This window comes from Hibiscus syriacus, unplaced genomic scaffold (assembly GCF_006381635.1).
Source record: "Hibiscus syriacus cultivar Baekdansim isolate YM2019G1 unplaced genomic scaffold, ASM638163v2 tig00009840_pilon, whole genome shotgun sequence".
In the NCBI taxonomy this organism is placed as follows: Eukaryota; Viridiplantae; Streptophyta; class Magnoliopsida; order Malvales; family Malvaceae; genus Hibiscus; species Hibiscus syriacus.
Genome location: NW_024062202.1, coordinates 246991 through 262226, shown reverse-complemented (window position 1 = coordinate 262226; position 15236 = coordinate 246991). Strand labels below are relative to the sequence as shown.

At 33.8% G+C, this 15236-nt stretch overlaps 1 protein-coding gene across 1 annotated transcript; it reads left to right on the top strand.

Annotated features, from left to right (window-relative positions):
* The first annotated feature begins 2269 nt into the window (after positions 1 to 2269).
* On the top strand, positions 2270 to 6402 carry LOC120203356 (probable serine/threonine-protein kinase PIX7). The gene is made up of 6 exons (XM_039203667.1): positions 2270 to 2610; positions 3463 to 3797; positions 3918 to 4053; positions 4369 to 4505; positions 4610 to 4733; positions 5644 to 6402. The coding sequence occupies exons 1-6, from the start codon at positions 2394 to 2396 to the stop codon at positions 6249 to 6251; spliced, it is 1557 nt and encodes a 518-aa protein (XP_039059598.1). The 5' UTR covers positions 2270 to 2393; the 3' UTR covers positions 6252 to 6402.
* Positions 6403 to 15236: the final 8834 nt, after the last annotated feature.

Genomic DNA, 15236 nt, shown 5'->3' with positions numbered 1-15236 from the left:
GTGCTATAATTTATTGAGATGATATTCTTCTCCAGTTTTTTTTTTTAAATATATGTATCTTTAATAACTATAGCTAAAAATAATCTCCTCATGGACATATAGTTGACATCTGTCCAGAATATCTGTTTTGTCAATTGGGCAAAGTTGAGTAATGAAATTAATCTAGTAAAATACTATGTGAAAACGGATCAAAAACAAAACAAAGAGACGGAGAGAAAGAGAAGCATGAGTGAATTTTCAATGTAGGCAGACACGTCACTATCGACGTAGGTCCCATGCTTTTCTTTTTACCTGCCCTCCCCCGCCTCTCGCTTAATTTCAATCTCTCCCAAAAATTGTAAGTTTTATTTATAATATTTAAAGGTCAAAATTAGTAATAAAGTTTAGGTAAATTACAAAAATGATCACTAATATTTGAGTAAATTTATGTTTTCTCGACTTAAGTTTAAAATGTAACAAATTGGTCAATAATGCTATTGATTTATAACAAAATGATCACTAACGTTATCGATTTGTAATAAAATGGTATCTCCACCGTCATCCCCATTAAATTGGTGATGTGTCAACGTTAATAAAAATGTTAATGTTTAGTTTTACCCCTAAACTAATGTTAAAACATCAATAGGTTTTGATCAATGATTTTATATCTAATTTATTTTAAAAGCTTTTTAATTTATAATTTTTTGAAACCACCCCACCAACTTCACTGTATTTCAACTGTTCTCTCTTACATATCATTTAGAAGCACTTTAAACTCTAGTAATTTCAACTGTTCTCTCTTACATATCCCATGGATAGCGTCTATAACTTGTGATATAGTCTGGAAGGTGTTAGATCCTGAAGTGCAACCCAAGTCTGCCACCTTTATACAAGCTGGAGCCATTTCCTTTAACATACCTCTGATAGATTCTTCAATGATTGGTGTTACCTTTGATATCACTGCTTTATGAAAGCACAAAGAATTGGTTGGCATGATATTTTTTTTGAAAAAAAAACATATGTAAAGCGGAAATCATGTAATAACGGACTTGGAAAACTGAATTATTAGCATCGCTAATTTCATGATCTGTTGCATTCATGCGAACCACCTTTGCTTCTGCCCTTTTGCTTCCTTAATTTCATTACAAACTTATGTACTTTAGTGTTTTCTGGTCTGTTTTCCTTAACATTCTGCTATACATATACATACACACACATAAAATGAAACAATGACCATGGATGCATGCGTCTGCCATTTGTAGTATTTTGTTTTGATGGAACGTTTGCCAGGTAATTGCATCTAATCAATTTAATAAAGTCAACAAAAGAACTAGAAATAAGTGAAAAAAGAGTGTTTAGGATTGCTTGAAATATAGTGAAAGTTGTGGGGTGTTTGGAAAAAAAATTAAAAATTAGAAAGTTTTTTTAGGATAAATTAGATATAAAATAATTATTCAACGACGTATTTGAAGTTTTAATTGTAATTTAGGGTAAAACTAAATATTAACTTTTTTATCAACATTCACACTTCATCAATTTAACGGAAATAAGGTGGAATAATAATTTTATTATAAATCAATAATGTTGGTCACCATTTTATTATAAATGGATAACATTAGTTACCAAGTTTTTACTTTTGAAACTTAAGTAAGGAACACAAACACTTATTCAAATATTAATGATCATTAGTGTAGTTTACACTAAGTTTTTTGGTACGATTGAATGATAACCGAATTCCCTTTGTCATTCGTTCATTCATAAAATGTCATAAATAATTTCAGAGTGAGTATAGATTTATATGATATTTCACATAATATCTTAATTATATTATAAAAAATAAAAAATAAAAAATAAAAATATAAAATTATGGTTATTTGATTGGATTTAGAATAGGTTAGAGGGGAGAAAAAAGAAAACAGTGGATGAAAGAAAGAACGCATAATAATAGGTAAGCTAGGGAACTGCAAGTCCTTGTTCTTGTACAAAAATCTAAATCCAATCAGGAGAGTACATTGCATTTCTTGCTTTCAAGTGAGTTTTATTAATTACATGATTTTCAAAACCGGGTCAATTAATGAATCGGTCATATTACTAATTTACTGATCGATCGATTTTCAAAACAGAGATTAATTCCATCCCAAAAATGAAAAACAAAGTAACAAACTTGTTTCCCTTCACAATTTCCACATTCCATAAACATTCTACTTTTTATGTATATTTCTTTCTTTCTTTTTCCTGCTTAATTTTTTTTGTCTCGCTCTTTCCCCACCGGGTTTCTCTTGTTTTAGCTTTTTCAGCCTTTTATTTTTTGAAGTTGGGTTTTTTTTTTGGTATTCAGCCTTAACAGTTTGCTCCTTCAGCTTTGGTTTTTTTTAATGATATGAGAAATTGTTAGGGTTAAAAGAAGAGGGAAAATGGGATTAAGTTTTGAGGAAGGAAAGGTGAAGTCTTGGGATACGGGCAAATCAAAGGGAAGGAAGCAGAAGAAGAAATACAGTGAGAAAGAAGATCTCGATGATGAAGCCTCTGTAGAAGAAACAGGGTGTTGGCTTAGTTTCAGATTTATTGGAAGCTGTATTTCCTCAAGATCCAAAGTCGATACTTCTGTTAGTGGGACCAGTACTAACTACGGTGATTTTTTTTGATTTTTTTTCTTCATCTTGCTGGATGTTATCCCTTTTATTATGCTCTGCTATTAAATGGTACAAATCGATCTTTTCTTTTTTGGGTTACCTTATGTCACTTTGAAGTGTTATTTTTGGCATGTTTTGCTGGATGAAATGGTATGATCATTTATTGATTTGAATGCTGTGATGCCAGTTTTAAGTAGCTTGGAGATGATTATAGGGAAGCTAATTTAGCTTGGTGCAGCTTGTAAAATGCTGCATCCAGCTTAAGGTCCGTCTAACAATTCAAGCAGTGGGTTTTTCTGTAGTTATGATTGGGGTCAATTAGTAGATTTTAACTAGTTAACTATCTTAAGAAAATCATAAATTTGTACTTTGGAACTCTATTTAATCCAATGAGAGTTTAACCCCAACCTTGAGCTACATAAATATTATGAACTGTGGAAATTGCTGCCCAGGATCATTTTGATCCCTTGTTCTCATGGGCAATCCTGAAATCAGGACATAGAGATTTAATGTGAAGACTGAAGAACTCCACTGTAAATTAGGTGGTTCGCTGAACTTTATGCATGATGTAGTAGCAATTCAATGCTTATATGTAGAAAAATCTGTTGTGGTAGCTGCTTCATTTTAAATGTTTTTAGAAGGTTATAGATGATTGATGAGAACAAGGTAGTGTGTTTGATACACGGAGCAACTCAAAGATGCTTTACAATCATATATACTAAGGGATTATATTATCAGCAATCTAACCACGATGTGGCAACTAAGTAACTCACCTACATTATGTTTTTCCTCTTGAAGTCTTATATGATTTTTACCTTGTGATATGTTAAATCTGTGCATTGATGAACAGATAGCAAATCGGCCTATGATGCCAGTAAAGATCAACCAGCAGCTCCAGTTGTCTCATCTACAGCCACTAGCAATGCAGAAAGTAGTTCATCTACTTCCAAACTTGAAGATGAGATTAAAGTTGCATCTCGGTTACGGAAGTTCACATTTAATGATCTAAAGTTGGCAACAAGAAACTTCAGACCTGAGAGTCTTCTCGGTGAAGGTGGTTTTGGTTGTGTTTTCAAAGGGTGGATCGAAGAAAATGGAACTGCTCCGGTAAAACCAGGCACTGGGCTTACTGTTGCTGTTAAAACACTCAACCATGATGGCCTCCAGGGTCATAAAGAATGGCTGGTTTGCACATTTCCTCAGCTGTTTCTCCTTTACTTGTTCATATTAGTGCCTCAGTTTTTCTTTCTGTTTCTTCTAAGTACTTAATCTATTTCTTCAATTCTTGGATCTTCAATTTGTCAGGCCGAAGTGAATTATCTTGGGGATCTCATCCATCCTAATCTGGTTAAACTTATTGGTTATTGTATTGAAGATGACCAGAGACTGTTAGCTTACGAGTTTATGCCTCGTGGAAGCTTGGAGAACCACCTCTTCAGAAGTATGTAGCTGCTATTTTCTCTTTGAATGATTTTTCACTTCATTTATGAGGCACATAAATGTTCATTCAAAAACTATGTAAAGTTGAGTTAGAAGTTACAACGACTATAATCTCTGAGCTCTGGCATATGGCTGCTTTTTAGATCGAATTCAAAAATAATGTCTCTACAGTCAACTTTAGAAAATGCTGACTTTTTAGATTGGGTTGAATTGCTTCTCACTGTTGATATACCACACGTTTCTTATAGCCGTGTGCAGTGATTGGGGGGTTTTATATTTTCAAATAATATTGTAACTCGGTTAGCTGTTCATGCAGGGTCCTTGCCTCTTCCATGGTCCATAAGGATGAAAATTGCACTAGGTGCTGCAAAAGGTCTTGCATTTCTCCATGAAGAGGCAGAAAGACCTGTGATATACCGCGATTTCAAAACCTCTAATATCCTACTAGACGCAGTATGTGCCAAAAACTTTACCTCCAAAAAGGTCTCTGTTTAATGATATAAATAAAACAAGAACTATTTTTATGAATGATTTACAGCTAATAATATGCATTGCAGGACTATAATGCAAAGCTTTCTGATTTTGGGCTTGCTAAAGATGGTCCTGAGGGAGACAAAACCCATGTATCAACCCGTGTGATGGGAACATATGGCTATGCAGCCCCTGAGTACGTAATGACAGGTATGCTTTAATCGAAAGGAGATGCTTGTTTAAATTTGTCACTTTAGTCTTCCCTTCCCTGTTTTATATGCTCTTCCAACTTTATACTCGACAGTTAAAAGATGTGCAAGGTAGATTTAACTTTATTTGTCTACTTTATGATGTTATATTTTTTTAAGCAGCATTCAATGTCTCTCTTTATTGTGTATGAGCAGGATTCTATATGCAAATATGTCTAAAAACGGAAGTTATAAAAGAATGGTCAATGATCTAATTGTTCTTTTGGGCAGATATCTTTTAATTTCTACTGTTTCTTTTACTTATAATGAATGATCCAATATTTGAATCATGTTTTATTGCTTTTCTATAAAGGACATGACACAGTTCGGCACATGCCAGACTCCGTTGTTTAACTCTTCCTCCTCTTTCAGCATGGTTCTTTAATCTCTAATTGTTATTGAGTTCTTTATATATTGTGTAACTGTTTAGGGGCCACAGTCAAATGCAGTGGTAAATAGTTTAGAGATTCTACGTGTTGTTATTATTCAAAGCCTTTTTCCTATCAAAAAAAAAATTATTCAAAGCCTTACATACTTGAGATAGGCAATTAAAGAAAAATGGATACTTTGTCAGATGCAGAAACTTCTTACAATATTGCACATTGGCTGATGAACACCAAACTATTTTGCTGTGTAACTGCTTGTAGAATGTCCTTGCATTCTCTTTAGATGGAATCACGGCCTATTGACATTTCCATCGCGTTGCAATTACTTTCTTGATGAACACAAAAATTTCTTCTCCTTTACAAATTTATCGTAATGCATCTTTTTTTTTTTTTTTTGCCTGCTCTCCTAGTTTGGAGATGCAAGGAACACTTTATTTTAGTTCTCCTCTTTGGGTGTAATTCAAATGAACATTAATTCTATCTCAGGACATCTTACCTCAAGAAGTGACGTGTACAGTTTTGGTGTGGTTTTACTTGAAATGTTGACTGGTAGAAGATCCATGGACAAAAACCGGCCTAACGGAGAGCATAATCTTGTGGAATGGGCTCGACCTCATCTAGGTGAGAGAAGAAGATTCTATAGATTGATTGATCCTAGGCTTGGGGGCCACTTCTCAATTAAAGGTGCTCAGAAAGCTGCACAGCTGGCTGCTCACTGTCTAAGCCGTGATCCAAAAGCTAGACCCCTGATGAGTGAAGTGGTGGAGTCGTTGAAGCCTCTGCCAAATCTCAAGGACATGGCAAGCTCATCATATTATTTCCAGACAATGCAAGCGGAACGAGTCGGATCCAGTCCAATTACTAGAAATGGTATCCGAAATCCAGCTGGATCACTTTCAAGGAATGGGCACAGGAGCCTTTCCATTCCAAAAGGTCCCCATGCTTCTCCTTATCACCACCAGCATCCCTATCCCCGAAACCCAATGCTAAACCATAATGTTGACGAGTTAAATTATCGTCCCTCAACCTTTTTTCATCATTTTATTCCTTTTTCCCTCAGTATAGTTGTATTCTGTCAAAGCATTTCTTCCTAGACAATGCAAAAACAACAGAGGAACATGCTTGCCGTAACATCATGTCTAGGATGTTAGACTCCAAGCAAACAGTCAGTAAGGCTTATGGAGCAAAATGTCATGTTAAATCATCTGTTGCTTTTAATCTATTTGGAAAATATTGGAAGATTTCTTTTTCTCCTTTCCCTGATGTATACATTGTTTCATGGTAGTATCTACTTGGCTGAAAGAGTTGAGTTCGTCTGTTGCTATAATGGAAATTTGTACAAGTAAAACCTTTCGGTTCGTATCTCTAATTTAAACACACAGGGAGCTCCAAAAGGTTCTGTAGCACAGAACTGAGAAACTAACAAGCCAATTAAATCTCATATTTAACTCTTCATTTATCGAGCAGCCTTTGGCTAGAGTTCCCGGAATTACCAGGGTCTTTGTGAAGATTATCTATCGTCTGTAAAAGGACTTGATCTGTTGTGACCAAGGAAACTGCTACTAGGGAGTGGATTATCTATTGTATTGGGCCACAAGCTAAATTATTCGGAACAACTCAAGTCCAGAAGCTTCTTCCTAAATACGCTGTTGCCACGTCAGCTTGGAGAGTAACAGGAAAAGGGCATGAAAATTCACTCATTTCCTTCTTTGAATAGCATAATAAAGAAACTCCTCTCTTTTGTTTATATCGATTCACAACAAAATCTCATTTTAGATTTTTCATTGGCAAAGTTATTAATTCAAGTAAAATTTGAAAAATAATAGATGTCGTCATCGTGGGTGAATAAAAACATTTTTTTAAAAAATAAAAACTATATTTATATAAAAATATTTCAATAAATGATTATATGTTGAATGATAACGATTTTGTTTATAATCTATGAAAAATTCTACAACCCTCGATGAGTACCGATTAATACCACTAACGATAAGCACCATTAATTTAATTTATAAAAATTTAAAATTTTGAAGGGCTCAACGTATAATTATAAATCAGTTGAAAATTTAAATGTAAATTATTTAAAATAAAAGGTAAATTATACCAATGACAACCTAACTATTGCCCCTTTTTATTTTGACCATAATTTTTGAAATTTTTTCAATCATGTCACTCAACTATTTAAATGCGTTTAATTAAGCCACTTACCGTTAATATTTAACAAAAAAATTGATGTGCCTATTAAAATATTTGATATTATTATACATTTGGTCCATGTAACTTACATATTGTTGGGATATACGGTGAAACTCAATGATAAACCGAATGAATTTGTCAAGAGTGGTTGACGTGGATTTGAGAGTTTAGGGAGTAAGGAGTATAAAAAGATATACAATTGGCACAATGATTTATAGTGGTTCGACTTCTCAACCAAGTCTACTTCCACTACCTTAGCTCCTCACTAAGGATTTTCTAACAAATTCACCAATTTATTCTTTCTTTTTACAAGATAAAGAGATAACATTTACAAACTCCCTAGCTTTTAAAAGGCTTAGCTAGAACCACTCCCTTTTTCACAATGGATACGAAATGTAAACAAGAAAAACCTTACAAGATAGGTGTTTACAAAATTAAGCTCACAAGAACAAAAATATTTACAAGAGAAAGGATAATAGGAATGAAAAACTCTTCTATTGTGTTTGATTGCTTTGATATGTGTTATAACCCTTCTTCAAGTGTCCTCAACTTGTTTTTATTTGTTGGAATGTGTTTGTGACTGTTTCTAGCCGTTGGGGATAATTTTTCTGTAAAATAAAACTGCCCAGGACTGAGAGTATCGATACTCATTTAATGAGTATCGGTATACCTTTATAATATTTAAATTAACTAGTCGTTGGGCTTGACCAGTATCGATACAATGCTCATGGTCTTGATACTACTGTGTAAAGTAGTATTTGAACTCCTTTGAGTATCGGTACCTATTTTGCATTATGGAAATTGAGTTGTTTGGAAAACACCTGGTAGTATCGATACTAACTATAGAGTATAAATATTTCTCTTACCTTTGGTATCGGTACACGTGAACAATATCGGTACTCTTCATGCAGTATCGATACTGTAAGAACAGTATCAGTACTACTACTCAGAAAAGCATTTTGTGCTCAAATTCTATTTTAATTGACTTTGAATTATTTTTGAGAACTTTTGAAAACTTTGAACATATTCAATTAAGTCCAAAAACATTTTGCCTTAATTTGTTATATCAAAATATTATAAAACACGGTTCAATAATCTCCCCCTTTTTGATATAACAAAATTTGAAAAATTGGTTTTTGGAAAAAGTCCCCCTTAATAAAATATTTAATGAAAAAGAGAACTATTTGGAAAATATTAAAGCTCTCCCTTTTTCATTCTTGAAGTTGAATTTTTCAAACCCATGTTTCTCCCCCTTTTTTTATATCTAAAATAATTCAACTTTAAAGTTCAAAAATAACAATGGAGAGTAAGTGATAAATTTTAGCATAAAATCAATTGAAAAATCAAAAGCTCCCCCTCAATAAAAGCGTTCCAAACAAAAAATTGACTTTAAAAGCTTGACACTTAAAAGACATTGAATTTCAACAAAGATGAACAAACATGTTAGTAACACATGAAATTCAATATATCCAAGTCTAAGATATTTTATGCAATACTAATTGTTGTATTTAAGTGCATGTGCATAAAACTATCCAAAAATGTTATGCATTTGAAAAATTGATATCAGTTGTTAGAGAGATATCATTTGCAATAAATCACATGCATAAGGATTTAAATTAAGGTCAAAAATTAAAATTTGTAAATAAAAAAACATTAAAACCAATTTTAACAAAAAATCATTATGATGAACCAAAAATTATGAAAAATTATTAAAATTTTAAAATGTCCATCATAATACACTTTTCAACATACATGAGATGAAAAACAATGCATAATCATTGAAGATAAAAAACTCATGCATGCTTAAAACAAATAGGCAACCGATTGATCAAAACAAAAGCATTAAGCTTAAAGGTTACCAATTCTTTTTGAGTGTGACTACAGTATTTGAATTGCTCTCACACACCTACAAGAGACATTCAATTGGATGTTGGTATCCAAATTGCTTTGGATCCTTGGACGTTAGTTTCAATGCCCCTTGTTCCCTTAGGAACCTATACTTGTTTAATTTTAAAAGATTTTCTTTTATTTATAGAACAAGTATGTTCCTTGTGACCATGATAATGACAATGTGAGTATTTTGTCATTATGAAATTAGACGAATTATTTAAAATGATTTCCTTTTCTTTTGTTAAGCATTCAAAGTTAACCTTTAAATTAAAACTTTCTTTTTCAAATTTTTCAATTTTCATTTTTGAAAGCTCTGAATCATTTTTCAAAGTTTCATTTTATTTTTCAAAATCCAGTTTTGCTTTAAAAAGAAAATCACTTTCAACTTTAAATTTTGAAATCATTTTCTTGTATTTGGAGTTCATGGTCTCAAACTCCAAAAATAATTCATCATAGGAAACTTGTAACTCATTAAAAGAATAAAAATTTGATTCACTTAAGTTAGAAGATACCTCGAGCTCTTCAAGAGCCATTACACACACTATCTTTGTTGGTTTTTCTTTCTTGTTTCCATGAAGTTCTTCGAGCTTATTCCAATGCTCCTTAACATTTGAATAAGAAGAAACTCCTTCATAGATTTCAGACCAAATGCACAAAACAACATGTGCATGGCCTTAGCATTTTGTTGAGTTTTCTTCCGTTCTTGGGCACTCCACTCTTTCATCTTCTTCTTTGGAGAAAAGTACTCGTTCTCGATCATCTCCCATGCATCAAGATCATTGGATTGGATTAATAGCTTCATTAATTTCTTCCAATGATGGTAGTTTACTCCATTTAAGTATGGAGGCTTGTCAATCGGTTGGGAGTCTTCCATGTAGAACGAGCCGAAGGTGGAAGTCATCTTCTCGATTATGTCAGAAATTGATAGAGCTTATTCAAGGATCGTCTCAAGGTTGTTAGACCTTCTAATGAGTTAAGCTCTGATAAAAATTTTGGGATATACAATGAAGCTCAATGATCAACCGAATGAATTTGCCAAGAGGAGTTGAAGTGGATTTGAGAATTTAGGGAGCAAGGAGTATAAAAAGATATACAATTGTCACAAGGATTGATAGTGGTTCGACTTCTCAACCAAGTCTACTTCCACTACCTTAGCTCCCCACTAAGGATTTTCTAACAAACTCACTAATTTATTCTTTCTTTTTACATGATAAAGAAATAACCTTTACAAACTCCCTAGCTTTTAAAAGGCTTAGCTAGAACCACTCCGCTTTTCACAAAGGATAAGAAATGTAAAAAAGAAAACCCATACAAGGTAGGTGTTTACAAAATTAAGCTCATGAGAACAAAAATATTTACAAGAGAAAGAAAAATAGGAATGAAAAACTCTTCTCTTGTGTTTGATTGCTTGGATAGGTGTTATAACCATTCTTCAAGTGTCCTCAACTTGTTTTTATATGTTAGAATGAGTTTGTGACCATTACTAGCCGTTGGGGATAATTTTTCTACAAAATAAAACTACCCAGAAAAGGAGTATTGATACTCCTTTAATGAGTATCAGTACTACCTTTATAATATTTAAATCAACTAGCCGTTAAGCTTGACCAATATCGATACTATGCTCATGGTATCGATACTACTGTTTAAAGTAGTATCAACACTCCTTCAAGTATCGGTACCTATTTTGCATTCTGGAATTTGAGTTGTTTGGAAAACACATGATAGTATCGATACTACCTAGAGAATATCGATACTTCTCTTTGGTATCGGTATCACGTGAACGATATCGGTACTATTCATGCAACATCGATACTGTAAGAACAGTATCGGTACTACGTACCCAAAAAAGCATTTTGTGCTTAAATTCTATTTTAATAGACTTTGAATTGTTTTTGAAAACTTTGAACAAATTCAATCAAGTCCAAAAACATTTTGCCTTAATTTGTTATATCAAAATATTATAAAACATGGTTCAACACATATTCAATTAATTTGGTCCTAATTTTAATAAATTAAAATAAACTTAACCCTCAAATCAAATATTGCGAAATTAGTCTTTATCCATCTTATTCTTTCAATTTGTAGGAAAACTGATAAGTGTTCAGAATCGTTAATCTTTGCTCGTTATTTCTTCGATTTTGTGGAATTATTGCTGATGAATTGGCCGTGTTATGTTTTTTTGTGTGCAAATCCTACTTTCCAGAATTAGTGACAAAAAGGGCACATTCTGCATTTTTTTATTATTTGGTCACTGCTGGAGACATGGGCACGACTCTAGGCACGACGCGGTCTGACGTAGCGGTTTCTAGAAGTTCCAGTCAGCGACGGTTTCTAGAAGACTTCCTCCGCACGCCTTCTGGAAGATGGACGAGCAGAGTTGCATTAGGAGACTAGTTTTAAGTTTGAATTTAAATTAAATAATTATCCTTAGGATTATTTTATTATATTTTCTTTGTTTATCCTTAGGCTTTGAGAGGCTATAAATACCCACTTGGGGTAAGCCTAAACACATCACTCAAATTACAATCTTATTTTCTCTCTAGTTTTTCTTAAAGCTTTTTCTTTTTTTTTTTTACTTTTCAAGTACCTCATTTTTCTTTTATTTTCAAGTTTTGTTTTTAATATGCTAAGTATGACTTTTGTCATGCTTAACTAAATTTTTCATAAGCCGAGAGCTGACGCGATGACTCAATTCCAACGAGAGAATTGAAACAGGCCCTTAATATCTTCGGAATATCTCTCTTAATCTCTACGCTTATTTTTCAAAATCAAAATAGTTTTCAAAATCAAATATAGACTTTGGTCAAGAGATTGTTGCGATTAATGTGTGGGAGGAAGATTTGGCTTATAGAAAGCAAATTCGACTTCCTGGGAACACACTTGGTGAGATGGCTTCGCGAAGAGGGAATTGAGATTGGAATTGACGGTTATTAAAGCAACAATCTGAGTCGGTCGCCACGAACTTAAACGATAATTGATCTACGACAATTGATGTTGATTAGATCAATTTCCAAAGTTAGAATCAAAGATTACCTTGGGTATTCGGTATACAAGATATAGTCACGGGGATTGCCCTTATAGACAAAGTAACTGATGTGAATCCCGAAGGAAAATTCTAATTCGATGATCAAAGGGAAATTGAGTCAAAGCAAGGCTTGAGGCTATTTTTACCGTATTTATTCACAATCTTTAATCTCTTATTTTTACTTAAATTGCTTTTATTTATTTAATCATTTTTTTATTTAAATATCCTTTTACCAAACCCCCATTTACTACTTTCACGCCTGGTGTAAACCAATCAGACATAAATTAAGAATCTTCTAAGTCCCTGTGGATTTGACCCTTACTTCTTTATACTGTGAATTTCTTTATTTATTATCTGGGAATAAGGAATTTTATTTGACATCCAAAACGACAGTTGCCAAATTGGCGCCGTTGTTGGGGACTTCACCAAAGTTACTAATTTTTTTGCTTTTGATTTATGACCATGACTAATCCGAGCGCATTAGTGAAGTACGACCCCGAGATCGAAGACAAAGCTAGGAGACTCCATGCACAGACGCTTCGGGAAAGAATGAGACAACAAACAAATCCATAAGAAGAGTCAAATTCAAGTAATACAATTTCGATGGTTGATCCTACTATCAGGGAGTTAGCAGCGGTACCCACTGAATAAATGCCTTTGTACATTGATTTTCCCCAACGCGAAACTCCGTATCAGTTGAAAATTGGCCTTATTCATCTCCTCCCTACATTCTGCGGATTTCCAAATGAGAATCCACAAAAACATCTCATGGAATTTCATATGGTCTGTACCAGCATGAGACCATAGGGAGTAACCGATGACCAAATAAAATATAGAGCTTTTCCTTTTTCCTTAGCCGAAACGGCTAAGGAGTGATTATTTTATTTTCCCCCTAATTCTATTACTACATGGGATCATATGACTCGTCTTTTTCTTGACATGTTTTTCCCTGCAGCAAAAGTAAGTAAACTACGAAAGAGAATACTTGGAATCAAGCAGCTTGATGGAGAATCACTTTACGACTACTGGGAGCGATTTAAGAAGTTATGTTCTAGTTGTCCACAGCATGGGTTAACTGAACAAAAACTTCTTCAATACTTTTATGAAGGATTATCTCATCTGGAAATGAAGATGATCGATGCTAGAGGTAGAGCCTTGGTGAATATGACTCCTACTGAGCCTAGGGACTTAATATCCACGATGACCGCAAATTCCCAACAGTTCCGCACAAATAATTAACATTCTCGAAGGGTTCATGAGATAATTTCATCTTCCTTAGAAAATAAAATAGATAAGTTAACTGAATTCGTCAACTCTTTTGTTGCAGGAAAGACATGACCAAACCGATCATATGGAATATATGCATTACCTGATCATCCGACTGACAATTATCCACTGATTCAAATGATGCAGCAGCTCAAGTCAATACAGTTGGGAACTTTCCGGGACCTCCCCAGAGAGCTTATAATCCCTACGGCAATACATATAACCCAGGATGAGGGATCATCTGAACTTAAGTCATGCTCAGAACTCAAGACCAAATCAAGGCTATCAAGCGAGACATCTGAAGACATCACTAGAGTCAATTGTCGAGAGGTTAACACTTTCCCAGGAAAATTTTCAGACTCGTACTGAAGCCCACTTCCAAGAAATGGACAAACAGATAAGCCAACTGGCTCAAACCGTAGACCGATTGGAATCATGAGGTAAACTTACATCCTAAACAGAGGTAAATCCAATGGAAAATGCCAGCGCTATCACTCTTCGGAGTGGTACAATAGCGCGCCACCTGTTCCAAAAGATGAAGCAATCTAAAAAAAAATGAAGAAGACTGATGATTCAGGATCCCAAAAGAAGAATGACGACGAACAAAGGGATTATCCAACGCAATCTCCATATGATGTGCCACCACTTAGTTAAAAGAGATAAACAAGATGAGAAGGTGCAAATCAATATACCTCTCTTTGAGGTTATCCAAAAGGTTCCAAGATATGCCCAGTTTTTAAAGGATCTTTGTATAACAAAGAGGAAGCTTACCGGGAATGAGAAGGTAAATCTAGGCGAACATGTCTCAATTGTATTCCAACAAAAGTTACCACTGAAATTAAAAGACCAAGGTATATTCGCAATACCCTGTAAAATTTGTAAAGTTGGGATAAAACGAGCCATGTGTGATCTTGATGCTTCTATTAATGTAATGTTTATCTTTGTTTACAATATGATTTCTAACGAGCCTTTTAATGATACAAATATCTCAATACAGCTTACCGACATATCGGTGATCTATCCGGAAGGACACTTAGAGAATGTGCTAGTGGAGGTAAACAACTTAATATTTCCTACTGATTTGTATGTAATTGACATGGAGAGTGATCGCACCTATACTTCGTCTGATATTCTATTGGGACGACATTTTCTAAGTACTGTACACACAAAGATTGACGTAAGAAGCGTGACTTTAACCATAGAGTTTGATGGTGAGATTGTTAAATTTGATGTGTATAAGAAAATGAAACACCCAGACAAAGTGGAGAGCATAAATTATATTTGTATTATCGATCCTTTGGAAAATGAGATTGTAGAAACTAATTTTTCTTTTGATCTATGCAGGGAGTTAGAAGATCATGATGAGGAAATCAGGAAGTTGAAAAAAATATTTTCAGATTGTGCCGATTTGATTCTTTCTAAGTCTAAAGTTCTATCTTTTGTTTTGCAGGCACCAAAAATTAAGTCGAAACCATCGAGGAATCGTTTGAGGAAATTAATTTTTGGTAAAAAAGATGTTTTCACAGGTATTCTTTTCGACAAGATTTTTAAATTGGAAATATCCAAGAAATCTTTATGAGAGTTTTCGAATTTCTCATAAGAAATTTCTTAATTGGAAAAAACGAATAAAGTGGAAGTATTTGTCACGGAACATGTAGTCTGAATTAGGTTGTCAAGCTAACGACGTTAAACAAAAGTGCTT

Bases quoted from the DNA above. Each gene is read 5' to 3' on its own strand.
- LOC120203356 (XM_039203667.1), top strand. From the start codon at position 2,394: ATGGGATTAAGTTTTGAGGAAGGAAAGGTGAAGTCTTGGGATACGGGC. The intron at 2,611-3,462 runs GTGATTTTTTTT...ATTGATGAACAG, and splicing joins TGGGACCAGTACTAACTACG to ATAGCAAATCGGCCTATGAT. The intron at 4,734-5,643 runs GTATGCTTTAAT...ATTCTATCTCAG, and splicing joins CCCTGAGTACGTAATGACAG to GACATCTTACCTCAAGAAGT.